The sequence below is a fragment of the Lagenorhynchus albirostris genome, chromosome 2, assembly GCF_949774975.1.
Source record: "Lagenorhynchus albirostris chromosome 2, mLagAlb1.1, whole genome shotgun sequence".
Taxonomy (NCBI): domain Eukaryota; kingdom Metazoa; phylum Chordata; class Mammalia; order Artiodactyla; family Delphinidae; genus Lagenorhynchus; species Lagenorhynchus albirostris.
In genome coordinates this window covers 168,651,246-168,677,579 of record NC_083096.1, presented here as the reverse complement: position 1 = coordinate 168,677,579, position 26,334 = coordinate 168,651,246, and the positions used below count along the sequence as shown (strand labels likewise).

The 26,334-nt window shown below is 54.1% G+C and overlaps 1 protein-coding gene across 1 annotated transcript in view; it reads left to right on the top strand.

Annotated features, from left to right (window-relative positions):
- EPHB2 (EPH receptor B2) overlaps positions 1-26,334 on the top strand; it is a 136,576-nt gene that overhangs the window by 11,453 nt on the left and 98,789 nt on the right. The window contains exons 4-5 of the mRNA XM_060141961.1: positions 3,820-3,884; positions 7,112-7,796. Coding sequence (XP_059997944.1) covers positions 3,820-3,884; positions 7,112-7,796 — 750 coding nt within the window. The remainder of the gene's footprint in view (positions 1-3,819; positions 3,885-7,111; positions 7,797-26,334) is intronic.

The following is a 26,334-nucleotide window of genomic DNA, read 5'->3' as shown; positions in this document are numbered from 1 at the left end:
TAATTGTAATGGTCTTATGTTTATTTTCCTTCCTTTTATGGCAAGTGATATTGGTTTACCATTTGTAATAATGATAACCTTTTTCCTCTTTAAAATGCACTTAAGAGAAAAAAAAGAGAAGAAATTTTGTAATTAAATAACAGTGCAGGCTGTAGGTGGAAACAGCTGAAGTCATGGATGGTATCCTGATGGAGCATGTGTTCAAGCCGTACAGTTTTAGGGGAGGGAAGGGGATTTCAGCCTTCAAATGAAGACCTACTAAGTGTGAAGCCCTGTGCTGGGTCTTGGGGCAGGTAAAGAAGGTGTAGAAGGGGAGAAGATCAGAAGGAACAGTGTGTGTGAGAGAGTACCAAACAATCTGCAGCTGGGGCACCGCGTGTGAATGGAATAGTTGTGTGACCTTGGGCAAGTTCCTAAGCCTTTTTAAGCCTCAGTTTTCCCATCTGTGAAATGGGACAGTATCAACTATCCCTTGGCATCATTGTGAGAATGTTGGTAAGGGTTTCTGGCTCCTAATGGACAGGGTCTCTGTCTCAGTGAACATGCGTTCTCTCCTTCTGTAGGTTTTTGAGATCAGAGGAGCAAAGTCTGGGGTGTTACAGGGAGGAGGGAAGTGCTGGTGATGGAAACAGGGCTTGGCTTTTTGAACCCACCCAGGTTCCTGAGGCAAGAACTACTGACCGCAGATTCCCCGGGAAACTGAGTTTGACTTTGGGGCTTGGTTTGAGAGAAACAAAGAGGAAACCAGGGCATCCCAGGAAAGCAGCATCAGACGGGCCAGGAGGGGCTCCCCAGAGGCCGTGGCCCTTGAGCGAGAGGTTGATGTTTGTCAGATGTTGGCAAGCGTGGTCTGGGGTGTGGCGGGAGCTGCTTGGACTCGCCTTCACTTGCGGGGCCACCTAACGAGCCCAGAGGAAACGCTGGGTGTGTGCAGGCGCTGGGTCGGCCAAAAAGCACCACACTCGGTCTAAGAAAGAATAGCTGCCGCTTATTGACGATCTGCTTTGCGCTGGGCTGCAAGCTAACAGACCTTCCGTCTCCTTGCATCCTCCTGTCCACCCTCGGAGGGTATTATGGCCATTCTCCAGGTGAGGAAACTGAGGCTTACAAAGGTTGCCTGTCCAGGGTTACAAGGCAAGTGGGTGGCAGAGCGGGTATTGGAATTGAAGTCTGACCTCCCGACCCTAGTTGATCTGCTCTGCTTAGCTGCCTCTTTTGCAGAGGGTGGAGGGAGGTGTCGACATGGAAAGGCAAAAGGCCAAGGGGAAGTTGTAGGGAGAACACCCCGGGGTTCCCTCTTGCCACGGCCCCAGGGGTAACAGCTTTCCCAGAGGCAGCCTTCAAGGCAGAGCCCAGGATCAACTTGGTGAGAAGGGAGCCCAGGAGGTGCCGGCCTTCTGTGTCCTTCCCAGGGGACATGCAAGCTGGACCCTCCTTTTCGCCCCTTCTTGCTGTGAACCAGCCTGCCCATGGACTTCCTGTCCTTCTGAGATCCTCCCCTTGCTGGTTCCAGATGTGGTGGGAGGCTGAGGGGGGGAGGGCAGTGGAACCCCCAAGCCTGAGCTGCCCGGGAGCCCAGAGTTTGAGGACCAGCCTTTAGTGCGTGACTTTCGGCAAGTCATTTGCCCACTCTGGGCCTGAGTTTCCACCCAGGCGATGGGGATGTCAGTTCACAGGCCCTTCTCTGGGCTGTGGAATCCTCTAGTGCTTGGCCTCTGGGTCAGCCCAAGAATCCAGCCAAGGGGTGGGGCCACCTGCTTGGCGGCTTGCCTCCCCCGCCCGACCCCTTTCTGGTCCCAAGCAGAGTCTCCTCTCTCCCTTGTTCCACACGGCTCCCAGCAGCTGTTCCTCGGGCCCAGGCAGAGAGCCCGGCTTGGCGCGTCTCTGGCTGAGGCCGATGAGAGAAAACAGGTTAAAAGTTCAGCCCTTGTTCTCTCCAGGAGGAAAAATCTGTAGCATTCGGAGTGTGAAAAGGAACCCTTTTTTTCAGCTCCAAAGCAGCACAATACAACTTCCCTCCAATTTGCCATCAGAAAGATGCCCTTGGCACTGGACTCCACCGTCCCTGGCACCCTCCTCCCCCCTTGCCAGCCCCCAGTGCAAAGGGACACAGTGACCGCAAACGCAAGCCACAGGTGGTCATGAGGACACTGCCACATCCTCCCTTGTCAGCTCACAGGTCTGACTGGGGTCACCTCTGGCTGAATGCTTCCTTCTCTCCCACCCTCCCATCCATACCTCCCCTGCCCTAGTTCAAGACCTTGTTACTCCCATTTCGACCTTCACAGAGGCCTGGACACTGTGTACCCTGCCCCCACTCTCTCTGCCCTAGTTCATCCAGCCCAGGCCATCAAACTAAGTGTCTAGAAGTTTATAGGGTAGGAAGCAGGAGACCCTCACCTCCCACTCTGCCACCAACTCCAGTGTGATCTTTAGGAAGTCTCTTCCCCTCTCTGTGCCTCAGTTGCCCTATTTCTAAAATGAGGCAGTTAGGCTAGACCAGGGATAGCATCTCAAATGGTGGGTGTTCGTCTCCTGGAGCACTGTGGTGAGAAGCATTGTGTAGCCGCAGAGTGTGGGGATTGATTAGTGATGTGTCCTGGGCACAGAATTGGAGCATAGCTGCAAGCATGCCTCTCGCTCAGTCTCGCTGATCTAGGTGGTGTGGAAGGTCCAGCTGTGATGCTCTGGGTCTCTCCGCCTACCCTCTCACAACTATTTGTATTCCTACCCCATCTCCACTAGCAGACTGTGAACTGCTCCATGGTAGGGCTTTGCTAGTCACCGTTTTTTCCCTCAGGGTATCCAGTACAGTGCTTGGTACATAATGGGCATCAGGATATATCTGGCGATTGAATACTTGAGCAATTTAAATCTTCTCAGTGCATTGTAGTTCAGTTCAAAAAGTATTTGGAATCCCCTGTGGCAGGAAAGGGGTAGAGGGAGGGGTGCTGAGCCTGATCTGGGCCTGATTGGGGATCTCTGGCCCTGTGGGTCTCCTTTGTCATTGGCCGTATGGTTCTTTTCCTCCAGCTGCTGGAATAAGGGGAGGCAAGTGGGGCCTGGCTGGTTCAGAAGCTGATCTGAGTTTCCTGAACCCCCAGAGGGCAGGTGATGGTCTGGCCCCACTGGACACAGTGCTCACCCCTTAACACCCCTCCGTCCCCAGGGCCCTATCCTAGGGGCAGAGTTGGCTGAACCCTAGGGGAGGGGGCCCAGGGTTGAGGACACAGTGGAGAACCCCAAGTTCCTGGAGAAGGGGGAAAGGTATCCCTCACAGGAGGTGTGGGCCAGAGGGCCAATGTGGGATAACTGATGCGGCTTGGCTGGGACCCAAGGGAGGCCCCTGTAAGGCCAACATTCCAGTTCTGAGAATTTGATGCAAGTGGAAAAGCTAACAGAACCCTAAGTCTGAAGTTAAAATTTGAGATTTCCTGAGGACTCTCTGAAACCCATCCAGGAGACCCCAGACTAAGACCCTTCCCTACCAGTAAAGGAGCAAAGGGGCAATACCTAGGTTGGAGGGATGTGATTAGCTAAGAGGGTGGGGCATAATCCTGTGTGAAAGGGCTGGAGTTGGACCTTAAGGGGTGGAGTCTAGAAGAATAGAATCAGATGATTGGCTGGAGTGTATGAGTGGGCGGGATTATGGAGTGAGAGGCAGGACCTAAAGGGAGGGTAGTCTATAGGGTTAGATCCAGATGATTGTTCGGAGCAATGGAAGTAGCGCTCTGTAGAGCAGGCCCTCAGGAGGTAGGTTCTTGGTGATTGGCGGTGCTTCATAGGCAGCTCAGTGATGACTCTTTGCTGTCTCCACAGAAACGCTGATGGACTCAACCACAGCGACGGCGGAGCTGGGCTGGATTGTGCATCCTCCATCAGGGGTGAGTCAGTGGTCCTCAAACCCTGCCTGGTCTCCCAGGATACCTCGGGTTCTGCTGCAGGGCCCAGATGCCCCGCCTCCCCCACCCCGCCGAATTCCAACCCCTTCTCCTCCTTCAGGTCCCAGGACCTGGCCTCTCATTGCCCCACCCTGCTGGTCCCCTACGATTGATGGAGTGCTAGTTACCATGACAACATGCTGGATGCTTTCAGACTTTATCCCATAGAATTCTAAACGGGAGGCTGAGGGAATTCCCTGGTGGTCCGGTGGTTAGGACTCTGCGCTTCCACTGCCGAGGGCCTGGGTTTGATCCCTGGTTGGGAAACGAAGATCCCACAAGCCACACAAGCGTGGCCAAAAAATAACAAATAAATAAATAAATAAAAGCGAGGCTGAGAAGTGGTACACGCACTATCCCCATTTTATAGATGAGGAAGGTGAATTGTCATTTCCTGAGCACCTACTGTGTGTCGTACTATATCAAAGCACCTTTACATCATCTCCAGTCCTATGGGGAGGAATCCCCTCCATTTTACAGGGGCGGAAACTGAGGCTCGGAGAGCTATAGCCACCTGCCAGGGACCCTATGGCTAGTAAGTGATGAGGGCTCAGGTTTGCATCCAGGGCTGTGACCGAGTCTTCTGGGTCCCTTTTCTGGGTCCCCGTAACACTAGGCTCCCCCTTCCTGAGCTCTTATCATCCCACTGCCTTGGGTCCGGTGGTCTGAGCCCATGGAGGCTGCGAGCTTCCCGAGAACAAACAAGATCAGGCACGATTTGAGATTCCTCTTTCTTCCCATAACAACCAGCCCCGCAGTTACATAGAGACTGTGGGCTCAGACACTCCTGAAATTCTGTCCCAATTCTGCCACTCACCAGCTGTGTAATTTTGGGCCAGTTCCTTAACCTGTCTGAGCTTTAGTTTCCTCAACTATAAAATGGTGATAATAATGTCTTCCTCATAGGACTGTTGTGAGGTTCTCCTGCAACGTGTCTAGCACGGTGCCTGATGTAGAGTGGGCTCCTAGTGACAGGTAGCTATAGTAACTGTCACCGTCATCATTGTCAGTCCTAGTATCATTCCCTCCTCATCCCCCTGGTCTCTGGGGAGGGCTCTGGGCTCCCACAGCCCATCCCTTCCCTTCCCCCTATCCCAGCTCCTCCGCCGGGACTCAGCTGCTACCCCAAGGAGCTGCATCCCCCCACCCCCCTCAGGTCCGTGCTCTCAATAGGCAGGGCCCCAGGGTCAGGCCTTTTTCTGTGGCTCTTTCTTGTCACCAATTTTCCATCTGTGAAGGCGGCTGGGCGCACATCTCCACCCTGCCAGTAATGAGGCCAGGCTGGGCTGCAGGGCCCCCGGACGCAATTATTTGGGGTGTTTAGGCTGCAGGGCCTCTGCATGTTAATTAGAGAGAGGGGAGAAAGGCAGACTGCTCTAATTAAGTGCTCTAATTAAGTTCCGAAGAAGAGCAGTGATTGAAACAAGGGGCTGACTTTGTCACATGGTGCCACAAAAAAAAAAAAATTAAATGCAACGTAGGGAGCTTCAGAGCCACCACTGAAGGAGCGGCTGGGCCAGCTCAGCCTTCCCCACGCACGCTTGCCCTTCACAGCATCAGCCCTCCCTGGGCTGGCAGACACCACCCCGCCCTGTGCAGACTTGGCCTGGAGAATCTGAGGGAGGCAAAAGGACAAAGAGGGTGACACCTCTCCCACCGCTTGCCCCCGTCCCCCCTCAAAGTCACGTTTGGCAGTTGGGGAAATAGAGCCCCAGAGAGGGGCAGTGACTTGCCTAAGGCCACACATCAAGTTAGCAGAGCTGGGACAAAACCCAGGACTCCTGGGCCACCGTTGGGTCCTCATGTTTCAAGACAGTGCGGACAAGCATGGGTCTGGGTCTGGGTCTGTGTGTGACCTGGGTCAGGTGACCTCGCTTCTCTGGTCTCTACTCCCTCATCTAAAATAGAAATAACCCTACTTACCACATGTGATAATCATGACAGAGAAATGAGATCCTGTTACAGCACCCACCCTTGGCCCAGCATAGGTGAGTGGGGTTCACTCTGCTGTTGGGTCTACCCCGGACGCAGCCAGCCCAACACCAAAGGGGGCACAGGAGAAGGAGGGGATGGGTGACTGAGCCCAACAAGCTCTCAGTCCCGCTGTGGAGACCAGACCAAGAGGGCCGGGGGTGCCCGGCACTTGTCCAGGCAGGTTGTCCCCGAGGGCCCAAGGGAGAGTCGGTGAATGCGAACACTGCAGCTGGAGGGAGAGCCTGTGGCAAGAGGTTCCAGAGGATGGACAGAGAGATGAAAGGTGCTCGAGGGGTCACAAAAGTGTGAACAAAGGCGCAGCCTACGAGTGAGCTTGGCCTGTGAGCGTCTGTGGAGGGAACATGGCCTGTGCCCTTCCATTTCCAACTTTCCATGGCCCTGCCCAGCCCCTTCCAGCCGAGGGGCTTGGGAACTTGCAGCTGGGTGAGGGCGCAGGCCGGGGCCCAGTGAAGCGCCGAAGTGCGGACCCCAGGCGGGAAGGCGGGAAGGTGTCCCTCCAGGCACCGTCTTAGCCACTTAAGGCCCCAGAGCAGAGCTGCTCTCATGGGGGAAGGCCTTGTCTTCCTGTTATGGGGGTGAGGGCTCTTCTTCCATTGGACTGGGAATCCCCAAGGGCAAGGACTGTGTCTCCCTGATCAGACAGGGAGCTCCCGGCTGGCAGAATTCCTGTGTCCCCCATCAGACTGGTAGCTCCCCAAGCGCAAGCTCTGTCTGCTTTCAGACAGGGTGGGCCTCTCCCTGGTTTCCCTTCCAGGTGGGAGCTTCCCAGGAACAGGGGCCACGTCTTCTTTATCAGATTAGTTACCCCTGGGGGTAAGGGTCACATCTCCCACGTTGACTAGGGCAATACCAAGAGCAGGGTGTGTGCCCTTCCCATCAGATTGGCATGTCTCCCTCATAGACTGGGGGATTCCTCAGAGCCAAGGCTATGTCTCCCGCTCAGCTTAGAGTTCTCTGATGGTAAGCATCATGTCTCCATCATCAGACTGGAAGCTCCCTTAGCTAGGGTCTGTGCCTCCCCCATTAGACTAGGAGGCCCCTGATGGTAGGTGTCCTGTCTACCCCCATCAGACTGGAGGATTCCCTAGGGAAGAGTCTGTGCCTCCCCTCTTAGACAGGGTGTTCCCTGGGGCTAAGCCCCTACCTCCCCCACCTGACTAGCATTTCACCCGCAGTGGGAAGAGGTGAGTGGCTACGATGAGAACATGAACACGATCCGCACGTACCAGGTGTGCAATGTGTTTGAATCGAGCCAGAACAACTGGCTACGGACCAAGTTCATCCGGCGCCGCGGCGCCCACCGCATCCACGTAGAGATGAAGTTCTCAGTGCGTGACTGCAGCAGCATCCCCAGCGTGCCTGGCTCCTGCAAAGAGACCTTCAATCTCTATTACTATGAGGCCGACTTCGACTCGGCCACCAAGACCTTCCCCAACTGGATGGAGAACCCGTGGGTGAAGGTGGACACCATTGCCGCCGACGAGAGCTTCTCCCAGGTGGACCTTGGTGGCCGGGTCATGAAGATCAACACCGAGGTGCGGAGCTTCGGGCCCGTGTCCCGCAGTGGCTTCTACCTGGCCTTCCAGGACTATGGCGGCTGCATGTCTCTCATCGCCGTGCGCGTCTTCTACCGCAAGTGCCCCCGCATTATCCAGAACGGCGCCATCTTCCAGGAGACTCTGTCCGGGGCTGAGAGCACATCGCTGGTGGCTGCCCGGGGTAGCTGCATCGCCAACGCGGAGGAGGTGGACGTGCCCATCAAGCTCTACTGTAATGGGGACGGCGAGTGGCTGGTGCCCATCGGGCGCTGCATGTGCAAAGCGGGCTTCGAGGCCGTGGAGAATGGCACTGTTTGCCGAGGTAAGGGCCACGGCGGGGCAGGTGCCCCTGCAAGTGTGTGGAGTTGGTGTTGGCTACAGACTTGAACCTGGCAGCTGGGAGGGGAGGCTGGTGAACACAGAGGCCTGGAGCTGACCATGAGGCCCTCTGTGGCCAGGGTTTCCAAATCTACAGCCGTCGTTCAGCTTCTTAGAGGGAGGCATTAAACAGCACTTCTTGAACGGTGGTGTGTGTACGTACTACAGGGGGTGTGCAGGCTGATTTTAGCTGAGGATAAATGGTTCTCCTTTTAATTATTACGTAATGATGCCAGGTGACACTTCATTTCTTCATTTACAAAAGTGATGTGGTTTCCTTTTTAAGAAAATGTATAAGTCATAGTAAATAACACTTATAAGAGAACCTTCATTGAGCTTTTGCTGTATCAGTCAGTATAGGCCAGGCCACGCTGAAGTGACAAAACAGTAAAAGTTTATTTCTCACTTAATGCTACCTGTACATTGTGAGTCAGCTTGGGATTCCTCCCTCTGGGAGCCAAGCAGATGGAGACGCCCCCGTTTGGAATGTTGTGATCACCAGGGCAGAAGGAAGGAGCAAGTGTGACAGATTGTATATGGGATCTAAATCTTCCCCCCCGGAATGGCTCAGACGTCACTCCTATGCACGTTTCAATGGCCAAGGCAAGTGATGTGGTTACTTCCAATTCAAAGAGATGGGGAAGTGCAGCTCCGCTGTGAGCCAGCCCTCCTGATTATCATTCTTACTGTGTGCTGAGCACTTTACATGTCTAACTCATTTAATCCTCACGAGAACCCTATGAAGGAAAGTACCATTTTATAGGAAGAAATCACAGCTCATGCACAGTTCATACAGTGAGTAAGTGGAGGTAGCACAGAATCTTACCCAGGCAATGTAATTCCAAACTGCCCTCTTAACCACTGTGCCCCTTAAGTTAATTTAAAGAAAAATATTAAGTAAACAGTAGTACAGGTAGTATTGGATTATGGCCAAGAGTCACCAAGGTGGTGTGTAAACATAAGAAGTTTGTACGAGGTACTGCATGGTGGTGAGAAGGCCGTGAAGGTAGACAGACCTGGGTTCAAATTCCAGCCCTGCCGGTTACTAGTTGGACGTCCTGATCCGAGTTGTGAAACCCTCTTTCATAGGGTAGTTGTGAGGATTCAAGACCTTAAGACACGTAAAGCACTTTTGATGGCTTCTAATATACAGTAAGAGGTTAATAAATGTTAACTAAATGAGATGCCACATATACAGCCCAGCGTGGCACAGGTTCTCTGCAGTGGGAGCTACGGTGGTGATGGTGGTGACACAGGAGACTTGAAGCCTGTTTGTGCCACTTCCTCTTGCCTTCCCAATTGGAATTGGGTCCTGGGGTGTTCCAGGTGCCAGGCTACGAGTTTGGACCTTTTCCAGGGGCCTCGAAGACCCAGTTAAAGCTTAGCCCAGGGTAATTGCAACGATCCTGACCTTTATGAAATTCTGTCGCATCCACCATCCCCACGGCTCCTCCCTCCAGCCCTCTGAGACAGCATTTTAAGGGTCCTGGGAGGATAAGTGGGTGTATAAGAGACAAGAGCAGTGGCCTGTGGGGGAGCTGCTGCAGTGATCTCAGGTGATGATGGCTGCATGGACTGGGCGTCCACAGTGCTGGGGAAGAGGAGGGGTGCAGTCAAGGGACGTTTTGGCAGTGAGTCAGATGAGATGTGGAGACAGATTGGAAAGGGAGGAGGGAGAGGAATCAGAGGGAACCAGGAATTCCAGCTTACAGGGCTGTGATTGTCTTGGAAAAGAAATGGGGGCATTGGGAGAAAAGGCTGGTTTCTTAGGGAAGACAACAAATCTGGTTTCCTTTACTTGAGTGTGAAAGTGCACAGCCCTGGGACATGGCAGGGGTGAGACAGGCCATGGGGAACAGAATCAGTCACTCATTGCCTATTGGTTATTCACTCATCAACCCTGTACCTCCTCTGTGTCAGACCTTGTGCTAAGCACCAGGTAAGATAGAAGAGAATCCAACTATGGCCTTGCCTTCTAGGAGCTCACAGTCTAGCAGAGGAGACTGACTGTAAATGAACAAGGGTGGGAATGTGTTAGACTTGTTTTAATAGGAACTGCTCAGGCTGAGGTGGGCACAGAAAAAGGGAAGGCTTCAGAGAGGAGGTGACATCGGAGCTGAGTCTTGGGAGAGGTGTACATTAATCAGGTGGCCCAGTCCTTTTGGAGGTTGGCTCAGCATCAGCAGAGACCTGGGGACGTGAATCAGTGTGCCTCGTTAGGGGGACTGGTCAATTGTTTGGTGTGGCTGTGGCTAAGGGTGCAAGGAGAGATGTAAGAAGAACTGTGGCTGGAGTGGTGCCCAGATGAAGAGGTGTATTAGTTATCTATTGCTGCATAACAAGTTAGCCCAAAATTTAGCAGCTTAGAACAACAAGCATGTATTTATTTATTCATTTATTTATTTATGGCTGTGTTGAGTCTTCGTTGCTGCACGAGGGCTTTCTCTAGTTGTGGCGAGCAGGGGCTACTCTTCGTTGCGGTGCACGGGCTTCTCATTGCGGTGGCTTCTCTTGTGGAGCACGGGCTTCAGTAGTGAACAACCAGCATTTATTATCTCAGTTTCTTAGAGTCAGGAACCAGGCATGGCTTAGATGCGTGCCTTTGGCTCAAGGTCTCTCCTGAGGTTGCAAGCAGGCTGTAGGCTGGGGCTGCAGTTTCATCTGAAGGCTTGACCAGGGAGGGATCTGCTTCCACATTCCCTCATGTGGTTGTTTGCAGGCCTCAGTCCCTCCCACGTGGGCCTCTCACACGTGCAGTGGCTTCCCCCGAGCACATGATCCGAGAGAGGGAGCGTAAAAGAGAGAGCACTCAAGAGAGAAGCCACATCTTTTTCTAATCTCATCTCAGAAGTGACATCTCATTACTTCTGCTGTATTGTCTTCATTAAAAGTGAGTCACCAAATTCAGTCCATGCTCCAGGGGAGGGAATTACACAGGGTGTAAATGCCAGGAGGTGGGGCCCCTGGGGCCATGGCAGAGGTGGCCTGTCACAGAATCAGAGTCTGAGCTGCTTCTTGCAAGGGGTGGGAGTTCAAGGTAATGCTGGGGCAGAGTGTGTCCAGCGCTGGCTTCCCCCCTCCCCCCAGCCCCCGGACGAGGCCCAGCCCAGCCCAGCTGGCTACTGGATGTAAGTGGAGGCCAGTCAAGGTGTGATTAATGAGCTCAGGGAGCCAGAAGGACACCAGCTGCTGCTGTGGCATGTGTGCAGCCACCCAGATGTGGGACTGCTTCAGCCAAAGTCCCACAGGCACTGGCCCCGCCAGCCCAGGACGTGTAGGAATGATGATTATTGTTCACATCTGGGGGTTGGCAAAGTGCTTTCCCCATCTCCAGCTCAGGGATTCTCAGCCTTTACTATGCCTCAGGATCTGCTGGGAAGTTTATTAAAATACAGATTCCTGGGTCTGGTGCAGACCTCTTCCCCGGGTCTGGTTCTGTGCCTCTGAGGTAGGGCCAAGAATCAGCATTTTTAAACAAGCAGCACTGATACTCCTATACCAGGACTATTAGCGCAGACACACAATGTGTTCACACATCCTTGGCCAGACCGAGCAGGACTCAAGGCCAGCCCCACCACCACCCCAGGGAGCATCCACCCTAAAGGGTGGGAGGGGACATCAGCAGAATCTCTGGGAGGGTGTGGTTTGCAAAGATCCGTTTAATATTGAAACATAACATGATGGGGAAAGAATCCATTGCTTTCTGAGAGAAATACAAATTAGAGAAAACTTGACGGTGGGGGGTGGGGGGCGGGGTGGAGTAGGTGAGTCCTCATGGGGAATGGCAGCGATCCCAGGGGTGGGCAGTGGTGGCTAATGATGGACTGGGTGTTCCCAGTGCACTGAGTGGTTCATGAAACTATGGACTAAACTGACTCATTCAGACCAACTTCCTCTAGTGCCTGTTTGCTGTGTGCAGGGCACAGTGGGGAGCGGAGGGGCTCGGAAAAGCCAATTAACCCCTCAACAAGCATGTATTGGGTACCCCCTGTGTGCATTTAGCCCTCTAACAGATATTGATTGAGTTCTTTCTCTGAGCTAGGCACATGCCAGTGCTAAGGAACACAGATGTGACCAAGAGGGACACATTCACTGCCCTCCCACTGCTAGGGAACACAGATGTGCCCCAGAGGGACACATTCACTGCCCTCCCTCCCACAGATGTGACCAAGAGGGACACATTCACTGCCCTTGGTCTGGGTGGGTGGATGGGGGAAGATGGAGGAAATAAAGTTAATAAACAAATAAATAAAATAGTTATAAACTGTGAGGAGTGAAAAGAAAAATATAGGGTACAACAAAAGAGATCAAAAGGAGGATCTGCTTTAGCCAGGTGGTTCAAGGAAGGATTCCTGGAAGAGGTGTCATTTGAGCTGACTGAGGCTGTCCTGGGATGGCTGGAGGAGAGCTCCTGAGAGTCACGGTTTGGCTTCAAGTGGCTCGTGGGCAAGCAGAGCATGCAGACACAAGGGAATAAGGCAGAGCATGGTCCTTCCAGAAATGAAGTCTATCCAGGCAAAGTACTTTGAGAATATGAGGAAGAAGGCAGCTTTACCGACTGGGCATCTGGGAGGGCTTCAAGGAGGAGGTGACATTTGAATTAGGTCTTGAAGAGTGAGTGGGATGTGGATGGGTGAAGGGAGGGGAGGAATTGTAGGTCGAGAAACTGCATGAATAAAGACCCAAGGTGTGACAGTATAGGGCATGTTTGGTGGGTGTCCAAGGCCCTAGTGGGTGCAGAGCTGGGGTACGACTTTCTCCTCTTCATTCATCTATTCATGGTTCATTGAGTGCCTAATCTGGGCCTGCACTGGCCACACAGACACCAGGTGGGAGACTCCTGGGACTTCCTTCAGAAGAACTCTGCCCCCTTCCCCTACCCCAGTCCCCAGCCTCCTCAGGATCACAGTTCCCACTGGGGCTTACCACCAGCTGATTTGCTGGTGGGGGGTGGGGGGGGGCAGGGGAGTGGCCTTGGAATTCCTCCTCTGCAGCAGCTGCTCCCACCCAAGCCCTGAGTCTGTTTGCCTGACTCTTTCCAGATGTTTATGGGGTTTACTGTGAATGTGTCCCTGCCTCAGTTTCTCCAAGTTTGTCTCCATATCCCTGTGCCCCTTGGTCTCTCCTTCCCTAATGAAGCCCCTACTTGCTACTCCCTGCCCATCAGAGGGAGCCCCCAGCCCAGCAACCGCTGGGGACCCGGACCTCCTCTCTCCCCACGGCAGACGTGCGTCTCTAACGGATCCAGAGGCAGTTCCACAGTGAGCGTGATTGCCGTGATGCTATTGAGGTGTAATGGGATTTTTCATGTTTAGCTTGGACAGGGAGAGGGACTGCGAGCCAGCGGGTTAGGGGGGTGAGGGGGTGGGAGGTGCTTGCACACACATGTTGAGCCCCTGGCTCCAACTCAGACTTCCCAGTTCCCAGCTGCCGGGCTTCTCCTCCCAGCCTCTCCCTCTCCTCCCCCTGCCCTGCTTGGCAGCCCCGAGCCCTGCTCTCTCCCCCACCCATGGCCTCTCCTTGACCTTGGCCATGGAGACCTGTTTCTTCAAACCCCAGCCCTGCCTCTTGCTAGCTGTGTGACCTTGGGCAAGCAGTGGACCTTCTCCTGGTCTTTGTTTTCCCATCTGCAGAGCAGAGTAAACAGATGCACTGCTGTGCAGAGTAAATGAGAAAATACCTAGAAAAGTGTTAGAAAAATAAGGACTTTTACAAACACTGTCTTGCCTGTGGACTTTTTTTTTTCTCCTAATGAGCTTTTTTGTTTTGAGGAAAAAATAACTTTTCCTTATCACAAAAGCAATACAGGTTATTTGTAGAATCTTTAGAAATTACTGATAAGCCAAAAGGAGAAAATTAAAGTCACACAGAGAGTAACCACTGTTAACAGACGGGTGTGGATCCTTCTAGGTGTATTTAGATGTATTTAAACATATTGATTTTTTTTAAAAAGAAAAAATAGATTCCTTCTGAGAATACATGAGGATTTTTGACTTATTAATATTTTGTGGGCATTTTTCCATGTCATGTTGGATCATCATTTGGGAAGGCTCTTAGAATTCCATAATAGATAGACCTACCATAGTTTATTTACCAGTTCTCTAGTGATCCGCGTGTAGATTGCTTGCAGTTTTTCACTATCTTAAATGCTGGCATGGACTTCATTGTCCCTCTGCCTTTTTGCACTGCTGCTGGCATCTGTGTAGGATATGTCTCCAGGCATGGAATTGTAGGGTCAAAGGGTATGTGCTTTTTTTGAGCTTTTGATGCACATTGCCAGATTACCATCCAGAAAGGCTGGGCTGAATTACCCTCCTGGCAGCAGTCTTCGAGAGTGTCTGTTTCCCCACATACTCACCAGCATGGGATATTATGCCTGTGGCTTTATTTTCTATTTCACTCCCAGAATCCTGTGCCTCCCCAGCCAAGGTAGGGAGGGGCCAGGGGTCCTCTCTGGGCCCTCAGGGTTGGATCCTGGGCCACCCTCAGGGTGGCCTCCTTCCCACCCTGCTCTCAGCTCCAGCCCTTCCCACAGAGGCCGAACCAGTGGCCCAGATGTATCTGGCAAGCCTCTGGGGGTGGGTGCGGTCAGTCTCGGGGTGAGGAGGAGGGAGACATACAGCTGGCAAGGCCTGTGCTGGCTGGGGAAAGGGGGGTGAGGGTTGGAGTGCTGGGTGGGAGGAACGGCCCAGACCCCCACACAGAAAGTTCTGCTGCTTCTCTTCAAGGGCAGGGTGGAGACGCCCAGCTTGGGGAGGGGGAAGGGTGATAGATAACCCCTCCAGACCCCCAGGCTCAGGCCAGGGCTGAGACCACACAGGCCAGCCTTTCGAGAAGGGGATTGGATGGGGACCCTGACCAGTACAGGCTATTCAAGTCTTTGCTCTTAAAAATTAGAAGTACCCCCTCCCCACTTCCCCTTTTCTATATGCTCTCAAAGCATCTATTTTTGTTCACAAATATCTATCCATCTCTCCATCCATTAATCCATCTGCTTGTCCATCTATCCAGCCAGCTGGCCAGCCAGCCATCAGCCATTCACAGAACTCCAGTTTCTGATTTTTTTGCTTCGTGGGGAGATCAGGTGATGTCTTCATAGAGGACCAAGAAGCTAACACACAGTGAATAACGCTCCTCAGGCACCTGCTGTGCGCCAGTCCCTGAACCAGGTGTGGGGACTGCAGACATGAGGAAAGCCCTTCTTGCCCTCATGGAGATTCCAGTCTGGTATAGAGGAGTTGGCTCCATCTGTAACTGTAACCTTGGGGCACTTAGGAGGGAGTCAGGAGAGAGCTGGGGAGGCTTCCTGGAGGAGGAGCCATTTTCCCAGGGCTTTGGAGAATGGGAGGAGGTGGAGGCAGGAAAAAGATAGTCAGAAATGATACTGATTTTTTTTTAACCCTGGCCTCTTGCTGACCCCCAGCCATCTGGGGGAGTGGGGGTACAGGAGAAGTATTCTTAGCCAAGGGAGAAGGGCAGAGGGGCTGCCAGCACTCTCAAAGGGCTGAATGAGGCAGAGGCTGAAAGGAGTCCTGAGAGGATTGGAGAAGGCCAGGGCAAAGGGTGAAAAGTACCTCCTGTGTGCCCAGCTCTGTGTTACATGCTCTGCTCCACTGTCTTATTGAATCTTCCATTGATACGATTAGGTCCATTTACAGATGATGAGACTGAGGTCCAGAGAGGATCAGTGAGTTTTCCAAGGCCACACAGCCAGTAAGTAGCCGAGGCAGAATATGAACCCAGCTTTCTCCAGCTTGCTGAGACAAGTGATTACCCGGGAGTGAGTGGATATCTGAATGTACTCTGCCCTGCCCACCTCCCCATTACCCAGGAGCCCCTGAGATGTAAGAAGAGTTTGACAAATAACCAGCTGAGGGGCTCACGTGTGAGTCTGTGAGACCTCAAAGAAAGGAGGGGGCAACCAGAAGGGCTTCCGAGGGGAGGAGGGAGGCTCACGGCTGTGCCTCGGAGGACACGTTGCTTTCATATCAAGAGATGTAGGGCATAACACACCATTGTAAAGCAATTATACCCCAATAAAGATGTTAAAAAAAAGAGATGTAGGGCAGGATGGAGCACAGTCCCAGGGCAAAGGCTCAGGGGTGGGGGAGCCCCCCGTAGGCCTCCTCTCCTCGTGCCAAGCTGTGAAATGGCCTCGGGGAAGGAGGCCCACCCACCCCTGGCTAACCTCCGGCCAGAGAGAAGAGTCCCCCCGGCCCCCACGCAACATTTACCAAGTGCTCACGTTATGCTCCCTTCCTGCCCGGTTACCTTCTGGAATCCCCCCATCTAATTAGAAAACTGAGACTGAGGGCCAACCGTCACACCCCTCATAGTTGGCAGAGGCAGGGGTGTATTCTCGTGCCTCCTACTTCTTGGAGGTGTCAGAAAGGCTTGGTGGACCAGGCAGCTCCCCACTCAGGGTCTCACTGACTCCCAGTCACCCTCGGGGTTAGGTATCCTCATCCCTATTTTACAGAAGAGGAAACTGAGGCTCTGAGAGGTGAAGCAGCTTGTTTGTCCAAGGTGACCCAATTAGGAAGGGACAGGATTTGAACTCAGGTCATCTGACCCTGGAGCCCCAGCGCTGCCCCCTCTCAGCCCCAGACTGGCCTCGGACCCTGAAGGCATCAGGTTGATGGGTTTGGCCGCAGGCTGCCTCCAGAACACTCTGGCAGGGCCATAAACAGCTGGGGAAGCTCCCTCCCTCCAGCGGCTGCCTTTTCATCTGGCTGGGCTTCGGGATCTGGCGAGAGAAGCCCGTTTATTGAGGAAGTTTATGCATTTAACAGTTTAAGCCTTTCTAAGCCTGTGGTACAACAGGATTTGGGAGCTGTTAACAATTCTGTGTGGTTAAGAGATTTTCATTGCTCTGCGGCAGCTGGCTCAGGCCCCACAGGCCCTGTTCTGGCCTCCACCCCGCCCTGCTGGGCACCTCCTCCCTAGGACCCTTTGTCCTCTGCCCCCATCCTGCTGCTTCTCCCTGCTCCCCCTACTCCTAGTGTCTAGGTGTGAGCTTGGACCTCAGAGGGGAACCGAGGCCCAGAGAGGGAAAGGGAGCTGCCCAAGGCCACACAGCAGGTAAGAGGCTTGAACTGAAACCTGCCTGGCAAAGCTCGAGTCCCTTCCCACACCCTAGACTGCCTTCCTTGGGTAAGGGGGGTGGTAGGACATTACGTTGTTAATTCTGCTGTGGCAGAACTTATAAAACCCCTCTAAAACCAGCATCTGACGTCTACCGAGGCTTTGGAACAGGCCGGGGGTGGGGTCACTTGCCCAGATTCACTCACCCTGTCAGGTACAGAGCTGGAATCAGAACTCAGGCCTCCCGAAGTCCTAATGAGAATTCTTCACACTATACCAAACAGGGTTTTTTTTTTTTTCCATAGCCTGGCGGGGGGTGGGGGGGTGCCATTTGTAATTATAATGTCTTACACATGTACAGTATTTATTTACTTACACTCTGCCTCATTCCAGAAAAGATTAGAGGCTGCTTTTGTGTAGCATTTGGTCTCACCCCGTGAGATACTTTGATCTGAATGATACCCACATGAGAGAAGCAAGGCGAAGGTTATTAGCGCTATTTTAGAGGCAAGGAAAACTGAAGCCGAGAGGGGACCAGACTCTCCCATGGTCACAGTGTACTTTGGTGGCAGAGCTGGGACTTGAACCCAGTGCTCCGGCCTCCTAGGCCCAGGGTCTCGCTGGGGCCCCTCGTGATGTTCAGTCAGGTAGCCCCCATCTTTTGCCTCCACCTCCTCAGGGACAAGACCCCAGCGTTCCCTGAAATGCCTTAGTCTCCATCCTAGGTGGGGAGAGGTGGCCTGGAAGAGTTCCTGGTGGCCCCGAGGACACACGGTTTGTGTGAAGAGGAAGGTGTGGGTGGGATCGGCAGGATGTGAATCAGCCCCCGACAACCATACGGGTAAAGGAGCCCGTGGCTGGCGGCCCAGGGGTCACCCTGAGGGCTGGGCTGCCCTTCGGACTCCTGTCCTCTCTGGTTCCTCGGGCTCTCTGCTCCTTCAACAGGCCTTCCCAGTCTTCTTCCATGGAGCCCCATCCATGGAGGTTGGATGAAGCTGTTGTTTTCGTCACAGGGATTTGTTTCCTGGTCACGGTAACCCATCTGCCCAACCCATCAGCGAACCCAGGAGAGGGTCACAAACACGCAAGCACTCCCACGTCACTGGCATCCAGACGCAGCACGTGAACTTTATCTCTTGTCCTCTGCTTCCCACCCCACCCCAAACAAAGGGGCCAAGGCCACTGATCACCAGCTTCACACTCATAAAAACTGAGGCCCAAAGACGTTAGATGAAATGGCTTATCCAGAGACCCAGCAATCAAACTCAGGGTCCCTGTACCCCACTCCCTGTACCTCCCGCTGGACTCTGATTATAAGTAACAGAGACCAGAGCCCAGCGAGGTAGGGACGCGCGTTGGTTGAGTGCCCACTGTGCGCCCGGCCTTATGCCCTGGGCTTGGTGTAGAATACTGGGTCCCTGTAGTCCCCAGAAGTTGGGTACAGTTGTTATTGTCATTTTATAGAGGAGCAAGTGGAGGCTTAAGGAGGTTAAACAACCAGCTCAAGATCACACAGCTAATGAATGGTAGAGCCAGCAGTGAAATCCAAAACCTGCCGTCTTCTCACTGGAATGTTTGTACGTCTCATTGTGAATAAAATTTTTTCACAATCCTTATCTCATTTGTCTCTCGACAACCCTAGGAAGTAAGAGAGATATCATCCCTGTTCTTTTTTTTTTTTTTAATGTTTATTTATTTATTTATCTTTGGCTGCGTCAGGTCTTAGTTGGAGCATGCGGGATCTTTCACTGCGGCTCACGGATTCTTCTTTGCAGCACGCGGGCTTCTCTCTAGTTGTGGAGCACGGGCTCCACAGCACGCGAGCTCAGTAGTTGTGGCGTGTGGACTTAGTTGCTCCGCGGCATGTGGGATCTTAGTTCCCCAACCAGGGATCAAAACCACGTCCCCTGCACTGGAAGGTGGATTCTTAACCACTGGACCACCAGGAAAGTCCCTATCCCCGTTCTTCCGACAAGGAAATTAAGGCTCAGTGAGGTGAGGTGCGCTGCCCAAGGCTCACCGCTAGGAAGGGTCAGAGCTAAGACTAGAGCTGGGTCATTGGGTCGGTTTGACTCTGACACCCAGGCTGTGACCCTCCCAGCCCCCTTGCTGCTGATTCCTGTTCCGAGACCTCTCTTGAACCTGTTTATATCAGACCTCTGCCCCATCATTCCACTAAATCTGCTCCTAATCAAGGCCATGAGTGACACCCATGTCGCCAATTCAGCGGTCAGTTCCCAGGCCTTGGCTTCCCTGAGGAGCGTTTATCAGAGTGACCACTGTCTCCTGGTGTCCCTCGTGCCTTGCCGGGTGCTTCGTGGCCAGTTCCCACTCAACTCCCACCTCTCTACCTCGGAGGCCCCGGTGCTGAGTCCGTGGCCTCCTCTTCCCTCTCCCTCCCTGGGTGGTTCCATGCAGGCCCTCTCTGGTCAATCTCCAGCCTGGACCTCTTCTCTAAAGTCCAGATTCACATACCTAACTACCTAGTGGACATCTCCACCATGCTTTCTCCCTGTTCCCTGCCCTGCAGCCAGAGGTCCCTCTAAAATGTAGATCATGGGAATTCCCCTGGCTGTCCAGTGGTTAGAACTCAACGCTTTCACTGCTGGGGCCTGGGTTCGGTCCCTGGTCGGGGAACTAAGATCCCACAAGCCGTGCAGTGTGGCCAAAAAAAAAAAGTAGTCACGTCCCACCTCTGCTCAGAATCCCCCGAAGCCCCTCGTCTTACATAATGCAAAAGCTGAAAGGTCCCACAAATCCCTCTGTGATCTGTCCCTCCCCTCTCTCGGACCCATTTTTTCCCATTTCCTCCTTGCCTCCTCCACTCCAGACCCGCTGACCTCCGTGGTGGTTTCTTCTGCCTGGAATATTCTTTCCTCGAGTATCTACATTGATTGCCCTCTCACCTTCTTCAGGTCTCTGCCCGAACGTCACCTTTTCACCAAGGTCCCCCATTGCCCTAGTTTTCCAAAGGGTGCATATATATTCACATGCACACATGCACATACACACGCGTGCACGCAGCCCGTCCCCCTTCCCTGCTTTACTTCTCTCCGTTGCCCTTGCTGCCATCTGACATACTGTTTCTTTGTTCCTTACCTACTTGTCTCCCCAGCTGAAATGCAGGCTCCATGAGGGCAGATGTTTCTGTTTTGTCCACCACTGTGTCCAGTTTCTAGACTGATGTTTAGCTCATAGAAACTACTCCATAAATGTTAGCTGCAGAGACCCACTCACCCCAGTTTCACACCCTGTACCCTCCCAACCCTGATGTGAGCGATGATGCTAACAGAGGCCCTTGGAGAAGCCGAGGGCTCTTCCGGCTCCAGAGGGACCAACTTAGCCAGGATGCATAGCAGGTCTGTCTGTGGTTGGAACAGGTGTTTCCAGGCATGGATTGAGGGTTCTTTTTCTTGGGACTCAGCATTTCCTGTAAAAATCTTAAATCCAGGAGCTGGGGACCTCAGGGAGCATCCTTCAGTCTTCCTTGTATTTTCACATCAACAAACATTAATTCCAGCTCTTGCTCCCTTGCCTGCGCTGGCCCAACGGTGTTTGGATTCCTTGCATGGTCGTCCTAGACCGGGGCCTGCTGGGGGACCCACCTCTCAGTAGGAGCCTGGGGGAGCCCACCACAGGCCCGGGTCTGTGCAGACGCAGAGCAGGAGGAGACGCCCAGCCCCCCGAGTCTCCGATCTCAGGTTCAGACCCCAGCCCTATTGCCTGACTTACTTGAGGAGGCCTTTGCTCTGAGCCTCAGTTTCCTCACTGTTAAATGGGGCCTGTAGTCCCAGCCTCACAGGGTTTAGAAGAGGCCCAGAGGAGTCATGCGAGCTCAGAAGATAGGAAAGCGATGGGGAGTGGAGGGGGTGCTCCTGCTTCAGGAAAGAATGTTCCTTGGGGGCAGGGGGTCAGCAGGCAGTGCACCTGGAGAGCAGAGCGTGTGTACATGATTAAGGGGGCCGGGGCTTGGTTGGTAATCCCCTCTCGGTTACAAGCAAGCCTGGGTACACAGCAGGTGCCTAATACATACTTGTGGCTTGGCGTTGTTTTAACTAGACAGGGTGCTTTTATTGAGCGGCACAGAAGCAGCTCCCAGAGTCAGGGTGCCTGGGTCCGAATATGGGCTGTCCTACTCACCCTGGGACCCTGGCAGAGCACCTCCCCACCCCACCCCGTCTCTGGGGCTCATTGTCACCAGCTACAGAATGACTCTTCTGCACTAACACCCTCTGATTCTGTTCTTCCTGGTCCTCACATGCCCCTCGAGAGGCCAGCAGGGCAGCTGTGACCATCTGCGACACCAGGATAGTGACCCCAGGTTACCTGCCACACTCTAGCGCCCTCAAGCAGGAAGGTTTAGAGATGTAGGTAAGAGCCAGCTGCCTAGGTTCTAATACTGGCTCTGACATTTACTAGCTGTGTGACTCCGGGCAGGTGACTCACTTCCCAAAGCCTCCACCTCCTCATCTAAATAATGGGTGTAATAATAAATGGAATGTTACAGGTGAGTCGTGAGGACTCAGTGCAATAATCAAAGTAAAGCACTGAACACAGCACCCAGCATGTGGCACGTGGTCAGTGCCGATCATAGCCTGGAACTTGCTATCTAAGCTCAGGGTTGTTACCATCCCCTTTTGCAGATGAGGAGACTGAGGTTCAGAGAGAGCAGGTGACTTCCTTTGCTCCAGGCCACTCAGCAAGTAAGACCCCTTAACCCCTGTTGTCCAGTGGAGCATGGGCAAAGGGCCAGGTGGGACTTGGGGGCCAGTCAGAGCTATTTCCCGCCTCTGACCCCTGTGTCCCCGGCAAATGCTGGGCCCAAAGCCTCATGTTATGTTGGCTTCTTCCAGGGAACCAGACTCAAGCTTCTTCCCTTAAAGGCGTCACCATCTGATGAGCAACATTTTAAAGACCTGAGAGTGGTCACTGGCCTCTTTGCGCTGGCTGGGCGGGCCACGAAGCTTTGGGAGCCCCACATCCGTATCCCTGGCAACTGCAGCCCTGGGCTGCCCTCCCCCCACACCCTGCTGTCAGAGCTGTCTGTCTGTGGGAGCTCCCTGGAGGCCTGGGAGGGATGTGCACACACACGTGCTGGGTCAGTGCATCCGCGACACACCTGCCTGTGTGTGTGCACTGGCCCCGTTAGACGTGGGAGAGTGTGTGCTGGGCCTGCTGGGAGTCTGTGTGCTTGTATGTGTAGCAGTGTGCCCACTGACCCAACATCCATCCACGTGTGTGGTTGGAACACCTCTGGACATAAGAGCATGTGCGTACATTTCAGGGGTGGGGCCTGCACGTGCCCTTGCCCACGCAGTTCACCCTGGAGCCCACTGGGAGTCATTACTGCCTTTGTGTTTGTATGTTCCTGTGTCTGTCTGACCTGTCCCAGCACATGTGTGTGCAGGATCACTTGGACTAGTGCCCGTCAAGGAGCATAGGTGCCACAGAATGAGTGTGTGCACCCATCATTGTATGAGGGTACCCCTGTCCTTGGGTGTGTGTGTCCTGGGTCAAGTAGGTGTGTGTATGTTTGTGCATATCCAACCACAAGGACATCAAGCCAGAGTGTATATGTTCACGTATACATTGTATCAAACCAGATGCACATGCACTTGGAAATGAGTACTTGTGAGCACGCGTGTCTGTGGTGCACTGGACCCACCAGTGGAGTATGTGTGTTGGCGGCAGGGGAGGGTGGGGGAGATACACACATACACACACTCACACACACACTTTCTGGGGGCCAGAATGTCAGGGCCATTGATTTTCTGTCTCTTAGAAATTCTCTTTGGGGTCCTCTTCATGTCTCTTTCATGAACCAAAGTCAGTGGCTCCAACATCCTTAAAGCAAATAGGGCCCATTTTGCAGCAAGCCTCTATCCTTGGCCTGCCCGCCTTCCCTGCTGGTTGTGTGCACAACACGTACATGCAAAATGTGCTTATGATTTACAGGAAAGCATGGGGGGGCCCCGGAGGGGTGCGGTGATGGTGCTGGCCCGGGGTCAGTTCTTCACCAGGCTCCGATATTTTCTAGTCGGTGGCCTTGGGCATTGCCCTCACTTCCCAGAGCCTCTGGTTTCTCATCTGCCAAAGAGGTCCAGACGGTGGTAAAGACATGACCGCAAGGCCCTGCCCAGGCTGGGATCGTCATTCCTCTCATATCTGTCTGAGGTGTTTTGTTTATGCAGCACTTTTGCCTTCTTCCTGGGGAGAAAGGCTGTGTCTACACGAGACACCAAAGCAGGGCCAGTGAGGGACAGGCCAGCAGAGGAGCCATGGTGCTTCTAGGAGGAAGGGAAGGGGCACATTTGAACTGTGTCGCCCCAACCCCGTGCACCCCCTCTGTGTTATCCCCACTCCACAGAGGAGGAAACTGAGGCCAGAGAGCTGCAAGGGCCTGCGCGAACCTCCCAGGGGGCAGCAGGGGGCAAGCCAGCATTGGGACCCAGATCCAGCCGACTCCTAGGCCTTCCCGAACATTTGGAGAACACTTCCTAGAGCAGATGGGAGCAAGAGGTTAGGCCTCAAAGGATGCCCATTCCCCAAAGCGGGCTGGATGGCATACAAGCCCAAGGCACTGCATGAGTAGAAGTGGGGAAGCACGAGGCGGAGGAAAGCAGGCCCTCAGCCTCCGCCTCCCAGGAGCCTGCTCTGGCTCTCCCCGCCCTCTCCCCGCCCCGGCGCCCTCCAGATGGGCAGCCCCTCGCTGAGGTCCCTTCCCGCCCCTCACGCTGCAGTCTTTGTGGCCCGGGAAGAATGCCTCTCTTTATCTCCCGGACGCCCCTTCCCTTTGATTCTCCTCTCCCCAGCGTTTCTGCCAACCTCTGCGTGTTGGGAATCCAATTAGAGGAACGGACAGAGAGAGTGACAGCCGCACCGAATCCCGCCTCGGTCCCTCCGAGCACGCCCGGCGGAGCTGCAGGCAGCACGGGGCCTGCTTGTCATGCCAGGCCCAGCGCTGGGCTTTGTGGGGATTAGCTGCCTGGGGTGGGGGTGGGGGCTCTCCCCAGATGGGACCAGAAGTGATGCTGGTGAGTGTCACGTCCCGGTGAGAGTGGAGGGGGCCACTCTGCTCTGTGTGGAACCCAGCATGGGGAAGAGGGGGGAAGGTGCCAGGAGGCAGGGTGGCCTTGGCCTGGAGTGGGCTACCTTGGCCTATAGGGGTTGCCTGGGGAAGTGATGGCCCAGCCCAGTCGGGTTATGTGGTTGCAAAGCTAGACTCAAGCAGAGCTGGCAGCCAAGCTCGGGTCCACCTGCTGTCGGGGAGACACCTGAATTTCCGCCTGGGAGGGGCCGCAGGGGTTCGTGTGCTTGCAGGGGTGGGATATTGATGCTTCATTTGCAAAGTACTTTACCTGTGATTGGGAGGGAAACCCCGAGGAATGGAAAGCGGGCGGCCACTGCATGATGGTGTCTGAAGAATCACCCACCACAACTGCTCCCTGGCCTGGCTGCCAGGTTAAGGCCAAGACCCTGCCCTCCCACACCCACCGCCATGAAGTTATCCTCTTGGTTTACTGCCAAGGAAAATGAGGGTCCCAAGGACAGAGGGCCGGTCTGAGGCAGAGCTAGGACTTCTCTAACCCCCTCCTACCCTGGGGTCGCCCTGACCCCACCCCCAACTCCTAAGTTGGGAGAGTCCCCGATGCCCTCTCCCCAAGGAGGGATTTGGTGGCTGAAGAAATGGATTTCTGGACCTCAGGGAAAGCAGCAGCCTCATCCCCAGCCCCAGGAGCACCAGGCAGAATACGGGCCAACAAATGCCCCAGCCTCTCCAGAAATGGCTGGAGCCTGCAGTGCACGGGGCCTTGTCCTAGGCCCAAGCACAGAGAGGGATTTGCATCCAACGTGGCTTCCGCCTCCAGGAACTCACAGCGATGGCATATGTAAAGGGGAAGCTCAGGACCGCGAGGACCCACAAGGGACACGGGGAGGCGGGGATGGGACCACACTCAGCCCGGGCGTCCCAGCGGGCTTCTTAGAGGAAGCTGCACCTGAGCTGAGACCTGGAGGACGAGCAGAAATAGCTTGAGGAGGCGCCGAATATTCTAGGCATGAGAGGCAGGGCAGGTGTGGGGCTTCCCGGGGAGAGGCCCCTGCCCAGCCTCATCCCCATCCTCATTCCACAGCTGCCTGGGCTGGGCAGGGCTGACCCCCCTCCCACCCCAGAGCCCCAGCGGGGCTGCACAGCTGTGACCACCTCCCGGGCCCGGCAGGGTTGGCAGCTTGTGGTACTCAGCATCTTCAGTAGGAATCATCACGGAGGTGGGACGGGAGAGCCAAGGGAGGCCACAGTGCCTAAGAGCACACATTAGAGAACCGGGCCTCTTACATACACTGTCTCCTGGGATCCCACATCAACCCGGGGAGCAGGAACCACCACCCTATTTTACAAGTGAGAAAGTGGTTCAGAGAGGCAAAGGGGTTGCCCAGACTCAGAGAGTATGTTAATTTATGGGACCAGCATTTAAACTCAGGACCCCCGTGGACCTTTCCCACCACTCTGGGCTGCCACAGCCAGTGCAGATAGGAGTTTGTTGGGTTTATGTTTTTGGTTCTCCTGTCCCAGCACAGTGCCTGAGTGGTGGGTGGGTGGGTGGATGGATGGATGGATGGCAGGCTGGCTGGAGAAAACCAATCAATCAATTGACCAGTTCTTCCTTACGTGTTGCCTTTTTAAAAAATAACAAATTGGCACTCATCCCCATCCTGCCACTGAAGACCATGTTAATTATGAAGTAATCTTTCAGCTCAGTCCTTGTGAATACAAAATGAGAAGGGTGTGTAGACCTAAGAGACCAAGGAAAGACACCCTGATCTGCTTCCCACACCTACCTGGGCCTGAAGACTCGCTCAGTCACACAGACCCACTCACATCTTCTCACCCACTCCCTCCCTCACAGCTGATGACCCCCCCAGGGACCTCCCCCCTCCCCACTCCCCATCTTTCCACTTCCAGGTGGAGGCCTCTCTGGGCTCAGCCCTGGCCCTGCCTGCATGTATGTGCCCACATCTCCCAGTCCCTCCCCCCTCCCTCCTTCTGTCTCCCTCTCCCCCTCCTCCTGTGTTTTCTTTCTTCTTCCATCTCTTGGTTTCTCTACCTTAATGGGGCTCCAGGTCTCTGTCTCATCCTCCATCTGACTGTCTGTCCTCTGGGTCTCTCCTCCCACTTCCTCTGTGTCTCCCCCTCCCCCTCGCCCTTCCTCACCTTTTTCCCTCCGACCCTAAGGAGATCCCTTGCCCGTCTTGGACTCACCTGGGGCCTGGGTGAGCTGTGGGCTGGAAAAGTGAAGCCCTTCTCAACCCAGACACAGGGGTCAAGCTGGGGTCCAGAAGCAGCCCCCCAACCTTCCCCCGTATAGAGGGGCGTGGTGCACATACCCAGGGTGGCTGCC